This window comes from Balaenoptera borealis (assembly GCF_965194805.1).
Source record: "Balaenoptera borealis genome assembly, chromosome: 1".
Lineage (NCBI taxonomy): Eukaryota > Metazoa > Chordata > Mammalia > Artiodactyla > Balaenopteridae > Balaenoptera > Balaenoptera borealis.
The window spans coordinates 172,323,642-172,339,240 of NC_138860.1; the positions used below are offsets into that span (position 1 = coordinate 172,323,642).

The following is a 15,599-nucleotide window of genomic DNA, read 5'->3' on the forward strand; positions in this document are numbered from 1 at the left end:
GCCTAGCATAATGTACTGGTAATAGAATCTGGAATGTACTCAAAATTCTTTTCCCACAAGAATAATTAAAAACTACTTGTAGAGTCATTTAGCTTATATACAATGATTTCTTAGGACTTCCCCCTTAGGGGAAAAAATATTGATGGGAAGAAAATATCATCTATAAATTATAAAATCTGTTTCATTTAGGTGTTGGGTTTAAGAAAGTAGACAAGAATCCTTTAGTTTACCTGGGGGAAGGAGTACTGTAGAAAAGAAAATCTCCCTGGATAGTGATGAAATCTGATCCCTAGCTCAGCCACTGACTCTGAGGAAAGAAAGGGCACTGGATGAAGAATTGGGAGATCACAGTTGTCATTTTGACTATCTACCTTTAACCCCATGACTGTGGACAAATTACTCTAACTCTTCTTTGTCCCAAGTTCTTCTGAAAGCTAGCAGTAGCTGTTCCTTATATCTAATTTACCTCAATCTCTTCTAGACTTTCTTCTAAGCAGAGTACCCTTGGGGAAAGGGATAAAAATTCCCTGATTTTGACCAGTCCTCTCAAGTTTCTGCTGCATTTGTTCACCTGCACTATTCTTTTTTTTTTTTTAATTTATTAATTAATTTATTTATTTTTGGCTGCGTTGGGTCTTCGTTGCTGTGCGCGGGCTTTTCTCTAGTTGTGAGCGGGGGCTACTCTTCGTTGTGGTGCACAGGCTTCTCATTGCGGTGGCTTCTCTTGTTGCAGAGCACGGGCTCTAGGTGCACAGGCTTCAGTAGTTGTGGCTCGCAGGCTCTAGAGCACATGCTCAGTAGTTGTGGCACGTGGGCTTAGGTGCTCTGCGGCACGTGGGATCTTCCTGGACCAGGGCTCGAACCCGTGTCCCCCACATTGGCAGGTGGATTCCTTAACCACTGTGCCACCAGGGAAGCCCATTTGCACTATTCTTAATGGAGGTTTTCCTAATAACTTTCCCTCTAGAGGACTTTGTCGCCAATGGGATAGGTAGTCAGATAGTGTGGTCTACCTGATGGTGAGCCTTTATGGTGTGTGTGACTGCGGTAGAAACCATGTATAAGTATGCTTATGATGAGCAAAAGAGAGGAGTTCAAGAGCAGTACCTCACAGTTTCACCTACATTGTCCACCTGAAAAATGTCACTGTGACAAATACCAGTCACTGAGGATTTTATTAAAACCCTGGTGGAATCTGTGATAGAAGGGTGTGAAAAAACCCAAATTTCTTGTCCTGAGACAGGCAGCCTAAGTAGCTTATGAAATAAATTTTTCCCTGGCCAGAATAATATTGAATATTTTCCGAATTTTTCCAGGCTCATGGGTGAGATCATTAAATGCCAGAACATGGTGTTTGTTGAAGCAACTCCAAGCACTTTAGAATTTGGAGAACTACATCAATTTCTCAGAGTAATTGTGTTGCACCAGGAAAGGCATAATTTGGGGCAAGTGACAGTAAATACCACAGTGTAGGACTTAACACGTGGATTTACCAGAGTTCTTGTTGTTTCTACTGGTGTCAGTAGGTCACACTGCAGGTGAGTTATTTTTCAGCTGCCAGAGAAGATGGACTGGAGTGATTTGGTTTAGGTTCTGATTTCACTGGTATCATTAGTATGAACCAGTGCATTGTGTTATATCCTTCTAGGACTTTAGTAGGAATAGTTGAAGACTCAAGTTGAAACAAAAATGTGTGAACTGTTTTATTTCTAATCAAGTCTAAATTAATGTATGGCATGCAAAAGAGCAAAACCAGTATATAGTATTTATTTCCTTTGCCAATGTTTTTTATCTCCTTGTAATCTGTTTCCTTAGGACAGAATATATTTTCAGTTTCATTTAGGCTTTTACATAATATCTTTAAACACTTTCCATCTTATAGCTTCAAGCACAAATGCCAGCCTGATATCCACTTCATCTACTATTGCCAATATTCCAGCAGCAGCAGTTTCCAGCATCTCAAACCAGGTACGGTGCTGCTTTGGTTCCTCCTGTTGATATGGTTCATCTAGCTAGCTCTTCCTCTCTTCTTTCCATTATCAGTTTGCCAATCTAAGAAACAGCCAGTATGGACTGTGAAGAGACCTTTTTCTGGATGCCCTCAGGACTGAGACCCTGGATGGTTTCTCAGGCTACTACCCAGTTTCGCTCATTCCATTGCTAAGACTATGAATGATATGATTATATCTGCTCCTTTATCTACTGTGTGTGTGTCTGTCTCTTACCCTGGTGCCACAAGAATGTAAGCTCCCTGAGGGTAGGGATTTATTTTTCTATTTTGTTCAGTTATTTGTTCTGAGAGTTCAGAAAAATGCCTAGTACTCACATTAAAGGCACAGTTAACATTGCTATTCTGGTTCACTTTTTATGTTTTGACTGTTTTTGCATTTGTTCATTCTTTTAGTCCACAAGTATTTATTGAGTTCCTGCTGTGTACCTGGAATTCTTCAGGGTAACATCTCTCTCCCTTTGCATATCCTGTCTTCTGTCATGGACAGTCTCTGTTTAATTTTCCACATGTTTATTATTTCATCCCCAGGAATGTTTAACCACATTCACAATGTCCATTTACTTCTTCCAAAATGAAGATTCTAGTCCTGACCTCATGATATCTACAGGCTTCCTGCTGATTGATGAGCTCTTTTTTTTTTAATATCCTATTATTTCCCTAAGTTGACCATATCTAAAACCAGCCTTTCATTCCACCCTTTCTTCCGTTTCCTTGTCCTCCAAAAAGTAATACCACTTTTTCCTATGGCCTCTCAATTCTTGTCAGTTACACTATTTTTTAATATACCTAGGCCTAAAACCAGACCAGTCATCTTCGATTTTTTTTTTCCTTACCCAGCCCTAATCCAGCCATTTCTGGAATTCTTTCCTGCTTTTTCTTTTTCTTTTTTATTTTTTGGCTGAGCCACATGGCATATAGAATCTTAGTTCCCTGACCAGGGATCTAACCTGTGCCCCCTACAGTGGAAGCATGGAGTCTTAACCACTGGACTGCCAGGGAAGTGCCTGCTTTTTCATTTTTGCTGTCATTTCCCATGGTTTAGTTTTTTCCTCTTTAATCTTGAGTTAACTATTCATCTCATCTTTAATTTTTCACCATGCCTGTACATTTTCTAAAACACTGTCTGATTAATTTTCTTTAAATGCTACATTTTATCCTGTCACTCACCTGCTCAGAATCTTTTCATATTTTTGTTTATTTGAATTTGATGATCCCCATTTCCTGCTCCCACACAAACTATACACCACTGCCTAAAGAATCCAATCCTATCCTTAACCAGTCATTCAGGCCTACAGAGATCCTTTGTTTCATCCAGACTCAACATCTCTGGCCCCTTAATAAAACCTTTCCAGGGCCTGTTCATTTTCCTATCCCCTCTGCTTCTTTGTCTCAGAAAGCTCTCTGTCACAGTCTGCAGTGATAGTTGTCTTCCTCTGTATTTTACTCATTTGACATACAATTTATTGCTAATTTGTTGGAAATGTTTTTTGGTCTTCTATCCTGCTAGACTGTTTTTTTTTAAATTAATTAATTAATGTATTTATTTATTTATTTATTTATGGCTGTGTTGGGTCTTCGTTTCTGTGCGAGGGCTTTCTCTAGTTGCGGCAAGTGGGGGCCACTCTTCATCACGGTGCGCGGGCCTCTCACTATCGCGGCCTCTCTAGTTGCGGAGCACAGGCTCCAGACGTGCAGGCTCAGCAATTGTGGCTCACGGGCCTAGTTGCTCCGCGGCGTGTGGGATCTTCTCAGACCAGGGCTCGAACCCGTGTCCCCTGCATTGGCAGGCAGATTCTCAACCACTGCACCACCAGGGAAGCCCTATCCTGCTAGGTTTTTAGCTCCCATGTACCAACACATACACACACACACACGCTCACACTGTGAATTGTATTTGGCTTATGGTAGATGCTCAGTGTTCTTTATAAATAATTGGTCTGATCAGTTAGCTTCTTCCTACTTGTCACCAATATCAATTATCAGTGGAATTTTTTTAAGGTGTGTATTTGAGCTGTGCATCATACCCATTTTTTACAGCTTTTTTAAGGTGTAATTGACATACAGTAAATTGCACAGATTTAAATTTTATGATTTGATAAGTTTTGTCATGTATGTGCCTGTGAAACTACCAAAAGTTCCCTTCAAATATTTTAAAGAAACTTTATTTTTAAAGAAAACTTGATTATTTAAAAAAAGAGAGGGGACTGCCCTGGTGATCCAGTGGTTAAGACTCCATGCTCCCAATGCAGGGGGCCCAGGTTCGATTCCTGGTCAGGGAACTAGATCCCACATGCCACAACTAAGACCCTGTACAGCCAAATAAATAAATAAATAAATAATTTTAAAGAGAGAGAGATACTCAGTTTTTAAACTGGGAAACTTTAATGTAGGATATTCGCTTTTTTGTTTAAGCTCATCTGTCCTTAAAAGCACTATCATCTAATGCAGTGTTTTATAAACTTCTTAAAGAGTAGTCTCTTTCCTTCAAAAATTCTGTGCAGAAATTTTTGCAGAAATTCTGTACATAAAGTAGAAAAAAAAAGGCTGGTTTAGTAGAAAAGGGACATTGTGTGTACAGTGCATGGGACACTTTGCTCTCAGCCTTAACCTCATCCCAAAGACAGTCCCTGCGGCGTGTCCTCTTGACTCTTAGGTTTCCACAGAATGCATTTCGAAAATCATTGGTTTAGGTGGAAGACTATATAGGTTAGGTAAATAAGAAGTCGGGTTAATGTTTTAGGGAAATAATTATGAAAAAGAGGGACATGAAAGTCTCTTGTGTTGAAATTAGTGTTATGCTCTTGCTAAGAGCCTTATTTTCCTCCCTTATTCCCTTTGACCTACAGGACTATCCCACCTATACTATCCTTGGTCAAAGTCAGTACCAGGCTTGCTACCCCAGCTCCAGCTTTGGAGTCACAGGCCAGACTAACAGTGATGCTGAGAGTACCACCTTAGCAGCAGCCACATACCAGACGGAGAAGCCTAGCGTCATGGTACCTGCTCCTGCAGCACAGAGACTTTCCTCTGGTAAGCTCTGCATTTGGCTTAAGGGCATTTCATCCAGCAGGTGATGGTGAAGATTATTTTGTTCTGGTCTAAGTCACTGTTACCATGCTATTGGCCTTCCTTCTCAGGTGAGGAGTATTTAAACACTGTAGCCAGACAACGATGAGTCGTTGGCAGACTGAATATAATACCTGATGTTGTGAACAGAAAAGTACCAAGAATGAAAAGACTTTATTTATGACTCCCACTCCACCCTCCCTGTAGCTATAATATGCTTGTCACAGAGAACTTCAGAATCTTAGCACATTTTATAAAAGCTGGAGGACTGCAGTTTTAGTCTGTGCATAATTGACTTCTGGTTAGGCCTCACAACAGTAGTTCTTAACTTTTTCTGTGTCATGGATCCCTTTAAGATTCTGAAGAAAGGTATGGTTCTTTTTCCCCATGAAATACATAAAATTTAACCTACAAATGTAAACCTCTAGCTTTGAAATGGATCAATGAATTATGATGTCCAGATTAAAAAATCCTGACATAAAGACTTTATGCACACATTCAGTAAACATATGCACATACTTTTTATCCCTATTTTTTATGAAAATTTGGTGGTTCGCTGTCATGTCATGTAACTTGGGGAAGGACTGTTTATCGTTAACACTGATGCATTTTTAAAAACAGTGGTCTACATCAACTAATGCAGTTTTCTGTGCATCTTGCCTCTACTGGTCTTCTAAATAAATGGACATACAAATGGTTGCTGCTTCAAACCTACATAACTTTGAAATCATTACATGTGTTGATGCCTTAGTTTTGAATTCATTTCTCTAAATATCTTTGTTCTTCATAACAATTTTAACTTTTTAATAATGGAGAGTTTCAAACAGTGGCAGAAGTTGTCAGAATGGTATAATGAACCCTTATATATCTGTCATCCAACTTCAACAATTAACAACTCATAGGCAATCTTGTTTCAACTATACTTCATCCAATTCCCTCCTCAAATTCCAGGTATCATATTTATTTATAATGCTTGATAACATAACCACAGTGCCATTATCCCATCTAAAATATTCAACAATAATTCCTTAATAAAATAAAATACCAAAGGGTATTCATATTTCTAGTTTTCTCATAAATGTTAGGAGTTTTGTTTTTCTTTTTACAGTTTGTTTAAAATAAGATCCAAGTAAGGTCCATACATTGTGATTGGTGGATATTTTGTTTTAACCTATAAATTCCCCCATCTCTTTTTATTTCCGATTGTAATTTATTTGTTGAAGAGACAGTCAATAGACTGTTTGTCCCATACCATTTCTCAGTCTAAATTTCGCCAATTATAACGTTAGAGGGTAGTTTACCACAGCCCACTGCCTTCTGTATTTTATTTAAAGCGGTAAATGGATCTAGAGCAGTGGTTTCTCAGCTAGAGGTGGTTCTGTGCCCGCTGCCTCCACCCCCATGCCCCCACACCCAGGGATATTTGGCAATGTATGGACACATTTTTGGTTGTCACACTGGGAAGGGGGTGCTACTGGCATCTAGTGGGTAGAGGCCAAGAATGCTGCTTAACCAAACATCCTACAATGCACAGGACGTCCCTTCACAACAAAAATTATCTGGTCCAAAAAGGTCAATTGTGCCAAGTTGAGAAACCCTGATCTAGAAGCTTAATCAGGTTCAGGTTTAATTTTTTTTTTTTTTGGCAAAATGACTTTATAGATGTGTTCTTCCATTGGGAGGCATATAAATTCTAGTTATAACTCTCTTCATGATGTTTGGTCTACATTTCCAAATTGCTTAAGTAAAGTTTGGTTTTCCAGCCTTTATCCCTGCAACATGATTCTTAAGGGCAGAGAACCTGCTGACCATTCTTCTCTGGTTCTTATAGCCTGTGACTACACTGGCAATACCGGTGTCTCACTTTTCCTTTCTAGGAGACCCTTCTACAAGCCCATCTTTGACCCAGACTACACCAAGTAAAGATGCTGATGACCAGTCCAGGAAAAACATGACTGGCAAGAACCGAGGCAAGAGGAAAGCTGATGCCAGCTCTTCCCAGGACAGTGAATTAGAAGTATGGGAAGAAACTCATTTGAGCTGCAACCTTTTTTTTTTCTCATTTCTTAAATTTATCAAATATATATCTGAAACTCATGAGATTATGTGGTTCTGTGTTGTATACCCTATAATTCCTGAGCAAGAGAAAATGAATTGGCCAAGTGAAAAGAGAAATGTAAAAACACATTACTCTATGCCCATATCTTACCATATCACTTTCAGATCCTTTTCACCAAGAGCATTGAAAAAGCTTTTTTGAATTTAGATAGCCAGGTCACTTTTTAAGGGAAAGAACAAACTGTTTTCTGTATTCCAGAGGAGAACAGAAAGAATAATGCATCATATTCAAAAAGCAGAGGGTGTCACAAGTAATATACTGTTCTCCATTTAAAAATCTCAAAGTAAAATGAGAGAACTAAAGTGCTTTAGGCCAAGTTTCTGTGAAACATGCAGCCAGATCTGGTAACTCATTAATGAAATTGGCTCTCACTTATTCTGTAGTTTAAACACTATAGGAATTTATTATGGGCATACATTTGGCTTCATTATTAAAAGACTAGAAATTCGTACAAAATTCTAATAATAATGGAGTTTTGATATTAATCCTTTTGTTTTCTTTCTTCAATTTTTCTATAATGTGATCATTTAATAAGAGGGAAAAGCCATATTTAAAAATGAGTCCATTGACAGGTGTTCAGAAGACGTAGGTAAATTGAGGCTATGTTTGAAACCTCTCTTCCCTTTTGTTACTGGGGGCGGCGGGGAGGGCAGGAGGAGAAAGAAAGAAAATCTAAAGACCTGATATATTTCTTGGAAAAAATGGAGTACTCACTCATTTTTTAAATTGTGGTAAGGTATATATAATATAAAATTTACCATTTTTTAATTGTGCAATTTTAAGTACATTCACAGTGTTGTTCATTACTGCTATCTGTTTCCAGAAGTTCTTCATGATCGCAAACAAAAACTCTGCACCCATTAAGCAATAATTCCCTATTCTCCCCTCCTATTAGTCCCTGGTAACCTCTGTTCTACTTTCTGTCACTATAAATTTGCCTATTCTAGATAGTTCATAGAAGTAGAATCATACAAAATCTATCCTTTTGTGTCAGGCTTACTTCACTTAGCATAATGTTTTCAAGGTTCATCCATGCTGTAGCATATATCAGAACTTCATTCCTTTTTATGGCTGAATAATTCCATTGTGTATATATACCACATTTTGTTTATCTGTTTTCATCTGTGATGAACGCTTGGGGTTTTTTCACCTTTGAGCTATTGTGAATAATGCTGCTATAACACTGCTGTACAGGTATCTCTTTGAGTCCCTCTTTTCAATTATTTGAAAAAGTATAAACCTAGGAGTAGAATTGTGGGATCATATGGTAGTTCTGTGTTCAGCATTTTGAGGCGCCACCAAAATGTTTTCCAAATGACTACACCATTTTACATTCCTACCAGCAATGTACCAGGGTTCCAGTTATTTCCCATTTTTTGCATAATCCATCCTAATGGGTGTGAAGTGGTGTCTCATTGTGGTTTTGATTTGCATTTCCTTAATGATTAATAATGTTGAATATCTTTTCATGTGTGTATTGGCCATTTGTCTGTTTTGTTTGAAGTAATGTCCAAATCCTTTGCCCATTTTTAAATTGGGTTGTTTTTTTGTTGTAGAATGTTAGGAATTCTTTATATATTCTAGATATTAATCTCTTATCAGATATATGATGTGCAGATATTTTCTATGGGTTGTCTTTTCACTCTTGATAGTATCCTTTGATGCTTAAAAGTTTTAAATTCGGATAAAGTTCTATTTTTCTTTTATTGCTTGTGCTTTTGGTGTTATATTTAAGGAAACAAGATTATGAAGATATTCACCTGTGTTTTCTTCTAAGCATTTTATTGTTTCAGCTCTTAAATTTAGGTCTTTGATCCATATTGAGTTAATTTTTGTACATAGTGTGAGGTAGGGATCTAATTTCATTCTTTTGCACATGGATATTCAGTTTTCCCAGGACCTTGTTTTGGAAACAGTTTCCTTTCCCCATTGAATGGTCTTGGTATCCTTGGCAAAAAAAAAAAAAAAAATCAATTGACCACACATATATATATAAGCATTTATTTCTGGGCTCTCTCATCTATTCCATTGGTCTGTATATCTATCCTTATGCTAGTACCACACTGTTTTGATTACTGTGGCTTTGTAGTAAGTTTTGAAATCAGGAAGTGTGAGTCTTCCAACTTTGTTCTTTTTCAAGATTATTTTGGCTCTTCAGGGTCCCTTGAGATTTCATACAAATTTTAGGATGAGTTTTTCTGTTTCTTTAAAAAACACTGTTGGGATTTTAATAGGGATTGCATTGTATTTGTAGATTCCCATTGGGTAGTATTGTCATCTTAACAATATTAAGTCTTCTATTCATGAACATGGAATGTCTTTACATTTATTTAGGTGTGTCCTCTTTGATTTCCTTCAGTGATGTTTTATAGTTTTTAGTGTACAAGTCCTGAAGTGTTAAATTCATTCCTAAATGTTTTATTATTTTTGATGCTGTTGTGTTTTAAAATCCTCTTAGAATTATTCATTGCAAGCTTATAGAAATACAGCTGATTTCTGAATTCATTTATTAGCTCTCAACAATTTTTTGTGGCTTAAGGGTTTTCTATGTATAAGATCATGTCATCTGCGAACAGAGGTAATTTTACTTCTTCCTTTCCAGTTTGGGTACCTTTTTTCCCCTTTCCTTGCCAGTTTATTCTGGCTAGAATTTCCAGTACCATGTTGAATAGAAGTGGTGAAAACAGGCATACTTCTCTTATTCCTAATCTCAGGGATAATGCTTTCAATTTTCCACCATTGAGTATGATATTAGCTGTAGGTTTTTCATATACGTCCTTTATCATGGTGAGGAAGTTGCTAGTTTATTGAGTGTTTTTATCATGAAAGCGTGTTGAATTTTGTCAAATGCTTTTTCTGCATCAATTGAGATGACCATGTGGGTTTTTTCCTCTATTCTGTTAATGCAGTATATTACATTGATTTTTCTATGTTGAACCATTCTTGCATTCTGGGAACAAATCCCACTTGGTCATGATTTATAATTCTTTAAATATGCTGCTGAATATTGTTTGCCACTATTTTATTGAGGTTTTTGCATCACTGTTCATATGAGAATTGGTCTGCAGTTTTCCTGCAGTGTCTTTGTCTTCAGTATCAGGGTAATGCTGGCTTCATAGAGTGAGTTAGGAAGTGTTCCCTCCTCTTCAATTTTTTTGGAAGATCTTAAGGATTGGTGTTAATTCTTCTTTAAGTGTTTGGTAGAATTCAGCAGTGAAGCCATCTGGTCCTGGGCTTTTCTTTCTTGGGATGTTTTTTATTATTGATTCAACCTCCTCCAGTTAAAGATCTGTTCAGATTTTCTATTTCTTTTTGAGTCAGTTTTGGCACATTGTGAATTTCTAGGAATTTGTTCATTTCATCTAGATTATTTGTTGGTGTATAACTCTTCATAGTATTTTCTTATAATCCTTTTTATTTCTGTAAAATTGGTAATAATGTCCCACTTTTATTTCTGATTTTAGTAATTTATGTCTTCTCTCTTTTTTCTTAGCCAGTCTAGCTAAAAGTTGTCAATTTTGTAGATCTCTTCAAAGAACCGACTTTTGGTTTTGTTGATTTTCTCTATTTTTTTCCTACCCTCTGCTTTATCTATCTCTTCTAACCTTTATTATTTCCTTCCTTCTGCTGGCTTTTTCTGGCAACTTAAATTGTGCAGTTTGGTTTTTGATTGAGATCTTTTTTAAGGTACACATTTGGAGCTATAAATTTCCTTCTTAGCATTGTTTTCACAGCATCCCATAAATTTTGGTATGTTGTTTTTGGTTTTCATTCATCTCAAGGTATTTTCTAATTTCACTTATTTCTTTTTTATCCATTGATTGCTTAAGATAGTATTGTTTAATTTTCACAGATGTGTGAATTTTCCAGTTTTCCTTCTGTTATTGATTTCTTGTCTCATTCCATTACGATTAAAAAAGATGCTCACTCATTTTTTAAAATATTTTCCTCACTCAGCGGGTATTTCTGTGGGACTTAGATGAAACCATCATCATCTTCCACTCCCTTCTTACTGGATCCTATGCCCAGAAGTATGGAAAGGTAATTTGAGTCTTTCTTCCTTTGTTGTAACTGTCCCTCTCCTGACTATGTGTGCAGGTAACCAAAATCACTGTCTCTGTTATCTCCATCTTACCCTGTTGACCTTTCACCTTTCACATAAAACTTCACCCAATGGCTTATACCAGGCAGACTACATGGTCAGGCAGAGCTGATGATAAAGGTAGAGACTAGACCTGGGACCAGTGCTAAAAGCTGAAGTTGTTGGAGAGCGGTATTTTGCAAAGACTAAGTATGGGACTGAGGCTCAAAACAGAGTGGAGTCTCAGGATTATCTACTCCAAAGACTAGTCTGTTATCCCTATGTCACATATAACAGCCCAAACTGAGCATACCATTTAGCTGAGAATATACCAGCTCTGTACATTTAAAATATAAAATATCTTTCTAAAATAGATTATATACCCTCTTAGGAACTTCCCTGGTGGTCCAGTGGGTAAGACTCCACACTCCCAATGCAGGGGGCCCGGGTTCAATCCCTGGTTGGGGAACTAGATCCTGCACGCCTGCCGCAACTGAAGAGTCCGCATGCCGCAACTAAGAAGCCCTCATGCCGCAACTAAGACCCGGCACAGTCTAAATTAATTAATTAATCTTTTAAAAAAACCTTAAAATAAAATAAAATAGATTATATACCTTCTTAAATGAAACATACCAAGCAGGATTTAACTTCAGTCATCAGTATTAACATCAGTTTTGATAGAGGGCTGAGCTGTTTTGAGGTAGTGGCTGTATATTTCTGTACTAAATTACCTCCAGGCTCCTATTTTTTAGTTTCTGTGAATTAATTTTATAAAAATATCAGCCTCCTTTGCTTTCCTACTTTTACTGCTCCTAATTATTTCTTATTGTCACCAGTGTTTCTGTTAGAAGTACTTTCCCATAGGCTTTTAGTATCTAGACTGGCAAGCTGACATAAGCTCATATACTATATAACAAGACTGGTAATGAGAGTATATAAAATAAGAGCATACTGCCTTTAAGGGAAGGTCTGATAGTTCATTTTAAAGCTACATGCATTGGTTTTCCTGCAAATATTTCTTTACTGATTTCCTGGTTGTTGAGATTGTCAGATTACTGACTTCTGGTGTTGTACTGTGTGTGTGAGGTGGGGGGGGTACGATAATGGGTGTTATAAGAGCAATATTTCAGCGATAGTTAGAATTTCTTCTGAAATGGAATTTCTCCAAAAATTAAGTGTTGTTTTTTTTTTTTAAATGGGTTAAGTTTTCTAGAAACTAAAGTCCTAAAGTCCTGAAATGTTTAACTTTGCACAATCCCAGATTCTTATAACTGTGAATGAAATTGCATCAGTAATAGTGAGAAGCACTGTTGTGGGCCAGTGTTGTTTTGGCCTTGACCCAAACTATTTTGAACCCTTTAAAGATAAGAACCAATGCTGTGAGTGCCAAGTCAAGCAAATTATTCTCTTATTGTCTTTCAGGACCCAACAGTAGTGATTGGCTCAGGTTTAACAATGGAAGAAATGATTTTTGAAGTGGCTGACACGCATCTATTTTTCAATGACTTAGAGGTAAGCATTTTAAATTGTTTCTGCACTTCAGTGAAACACTTTGTTCAATAACTATTTATTGAGCCTGTGCTTTTTGTATTTAGAGGAAATGTGGTTAGACAGGGTAGGTATGGAGAGGGCAGCTCGGCACTTGGGTGTACATAGTCTTGAAGGAATAGTGCCTTGGCTGGGTCACCACAGTCTTAGTTCTGGGCTTCAGTTTTATTGGCTCAAAAACTTGATTTTTGTTAGCTTATTTGGAAGTGATCTAGCTCTAGGGGCAGTGCCACCCCATCAGGCAAAACACTGATATATAAACCAACATTCCAATTTATTCAGCTATATTAAATAACATATAGAAGGTGGCTTTGATTATTTGTACTCTTGAATGTTTTTCAGTTTTACCTTCTTAAAAGATAGCCTCTTGATTTGTCAGATCTGTAGATGGCTACTCTAACTCGTTGTATTTTATACGTGCTTGTCCATGTATAGGTTAGCCTTGATGTCAGATCATTTTATAGTTAGGTGGAGGGAAACCAGGAAACACCGAGAGCTTCTTGGTTAATTTTTTTGGTTTTGACATTTGAGTTCATCTTTGAGGTGAACATCGTGTAGTGGAAAGAGCACAGGACTGGGAATCAGGAGACCAGACTGCGAGTACCAAGTTAGGAAAGTTATCTCCCCATTCTGGGCCTCAGTTAAGCAGTTACCATACACAACAAACTAGTAACAGTTGTTCTATCTCAGGATGGGAATGTATTGCTGGGACACAGAGGTGGGAAGGAGCAGACTTGTCACTTAATATCCTTTTGAATTTTGAACTGTGTACTACATATATTACCTAGTTTTTTAAATAGTGAAAATTTTAAGGTAAATAAAATTTTAAAGTAAAATGAACATGAAGTAATCCTCTTTCTTTTAAAATACAATCTAGTTCTACTCAACAGACAATTCTCCAACAAATTAAATTAATAGGGCTCTAAACTCCAACACTTTTGTGTAAGCTCCACAGTGCTTTAATCTTCCCTCAACTTCACATGTTGATAAGTTGGGACATTATAGTTTTATTCAGCAAACATTTATTGAAAACCTACTATGTGCCAGTAATTGTTGCCAAATTGTATTTGTAATGATTTTCTAGACATAGTCCTCACTCAGGACTGAAAGTTCTGTGAAGAATTTGACCTGAATGTGTTCCTGCCCCCCAGGTCAGTGGTTCTCAACTTTAGGGGGCATAAGAATCACCTGGGGAGCTTGTTAAAAATGAAGATTCTAGGACTTCACTCACAGAAATTCTGTTCAAAAATATGCATTTTTAAAAATCTTCCCCAGAGGATTCTGATGCAGGTGGACATCACGGCACCACCCTAGGTGGTGTCAGAGGACTGAATCTGTCAGTTAGGCAGTGGGTGGCGTTTTATGTCAGTAGTAGTGTGGGCTTAGAGGAAAGAACCTTGGATTCAGATTAGAAGACCCAGGCTCCTTCTGGTTTCTTTCTACCACTCACTAGGTTTATGACCTTGGGCAAATTGTTTTACCTCACTTTTAGAATATGAGGAGATTGACTTAGATGACCTCTTCTAATTCCTAAGTTTGAATTTACAAATTTCTGTTTCAGTCATTCTCAGTTTTGATACCACACGCACTCTACCAGCATCTGTTTCATCTGCAAAAATGTATTGAGTACATGCTATATAAGGGCACTGGGCTAGACTAGAGGGGTACAAAGGAGATGTAAGGCATGGTCGTGCCATAAGAGGCCTACAAGGTAATAGGACTTACAGTCTAGTGTAGGACATAGGCACACCTGACAGTGTAAGGGAGCTTGTGTTTATACCCATGGACTGTTGGAAAAATGAACTGTTGAGATAAGAGCATAACTGAGGGTTGGGATGGTTAAGGAAGATTTCATGAAGACTGAGGAATGTAAATTAGGCCTTAAAAGAAGTTGAACAGCAAGGGGGGTGAGAGTGATCCTCCACACATAAGAGACCATAAGGTATTTCATCACCTTGCCATTGTTTGTGGTATTTTTACAATATATTGTGGTGGTAATAGCACTTCTACTCCCTGGGCTGAAATAATGTGTGGTTTTGTCTTTTAACAGGAGTGTGACCAGGTGCATGTGGAAGATGTGGCTTCTGATGACAATGGCCAAGACTTGAGGTGATAAAAACAATGATGTCTTAAACATCAGTACACCTGTTATGCACAAGACACTGTCTAGGTTCAGAGGAAAACAAAGATGAATAAGACACAGCCCTAAAAGAGCTCACAATCTATTAGAGGAGATAGAAACAAACATAGTTAACGATGGCATGTAGTGTGAGAAGGTGACAATAGAAAATGTGATGGAACACAGAATAGAAAGTAATTCTGATGGGGGTGGGGAGCAGGTGGTGCCAACATTGGAGTGGCCTTCTCAGCACAGTAGAATTTAAGTATGACCTTGATGAATGGGTAGCATGATGGAATGAGAAAAAAGCATTCCAAAGTAAAGGATATACTAGTTTCTCTTTGGCCAAATTTTCAGTCGGGAAAAGTGTGCTTCCAGATTGATTGGTTTTAGATACAAATAAACATCAGGGATTTCACCAAGGAAATTAATTGTGGGGGGTCTGATGGTGTCAGGAGTGACCCTATGGAAGACAATCTTAAACATTAATATCACAGTGAACACTAAACCAAGGAGGTCTCAGTGGCAAAATGCTTGCTCGGTCTCCTCCTTTCTCTCTTGGCTACTGTCTTCTAGCTCAGTAGTCTTAGCTAAGAATAATCCAAAAATTTATCTACCTTACATTTAAAGACCTTTAGAAAAAAAGTTGTCACAT

The 15,599-nt window shown here is 37.6% G+C and overlaps 1 protein-coding gene across 16 annotated transcripts in view; it reads left to right on the top strand.

Moving 5' to 3' along the window:
• The window catches only part of EYA3 (EYA transcriptional coactivator and phosphatase 3), a 127,130-nt gene that overhangs the window by 93,902 nt on the left and 17,629 nt on the right, over nucleotides 1–15,599 (top strand). For 15 of the 16 annotated variants that reach the window (XM_082347956.1, XM_082347946.1, XM_082347948.1 and 12 more), the window contains 6 exons: nucleotides 1,883–1,968; nucleotides 4,858–5,041; nucleotides 6,955–7,094; nucleotides 11,154–11,237; nucleotides 12,700–12,789; nucleotides 14,876–14,934. In XM_082347956.1, coding sequence (XP_082204082.1) covers nucleotides 1,883–1,968; nucleotides 4,858–5,041; nucleotides 6,955–7,094; nucleotides 11,154–11,237; nucleotides 12,700–12,789; nucleotides 14,876–14,934 — 643 coding nt within the window. The remainder of the gene's footprint in view (nucleotides 1–1,882; nucleotides 1,969–4,857; nucleotides 5,042–6,954; nucleotides 7,095–11,153; nucleotides 11,238–12,699; nucleotides 12,790–14,875; nucleotides 14,935–15,599) is intronic. The other variant, XM_082347947.1, reaches the window with a different exon arrangement.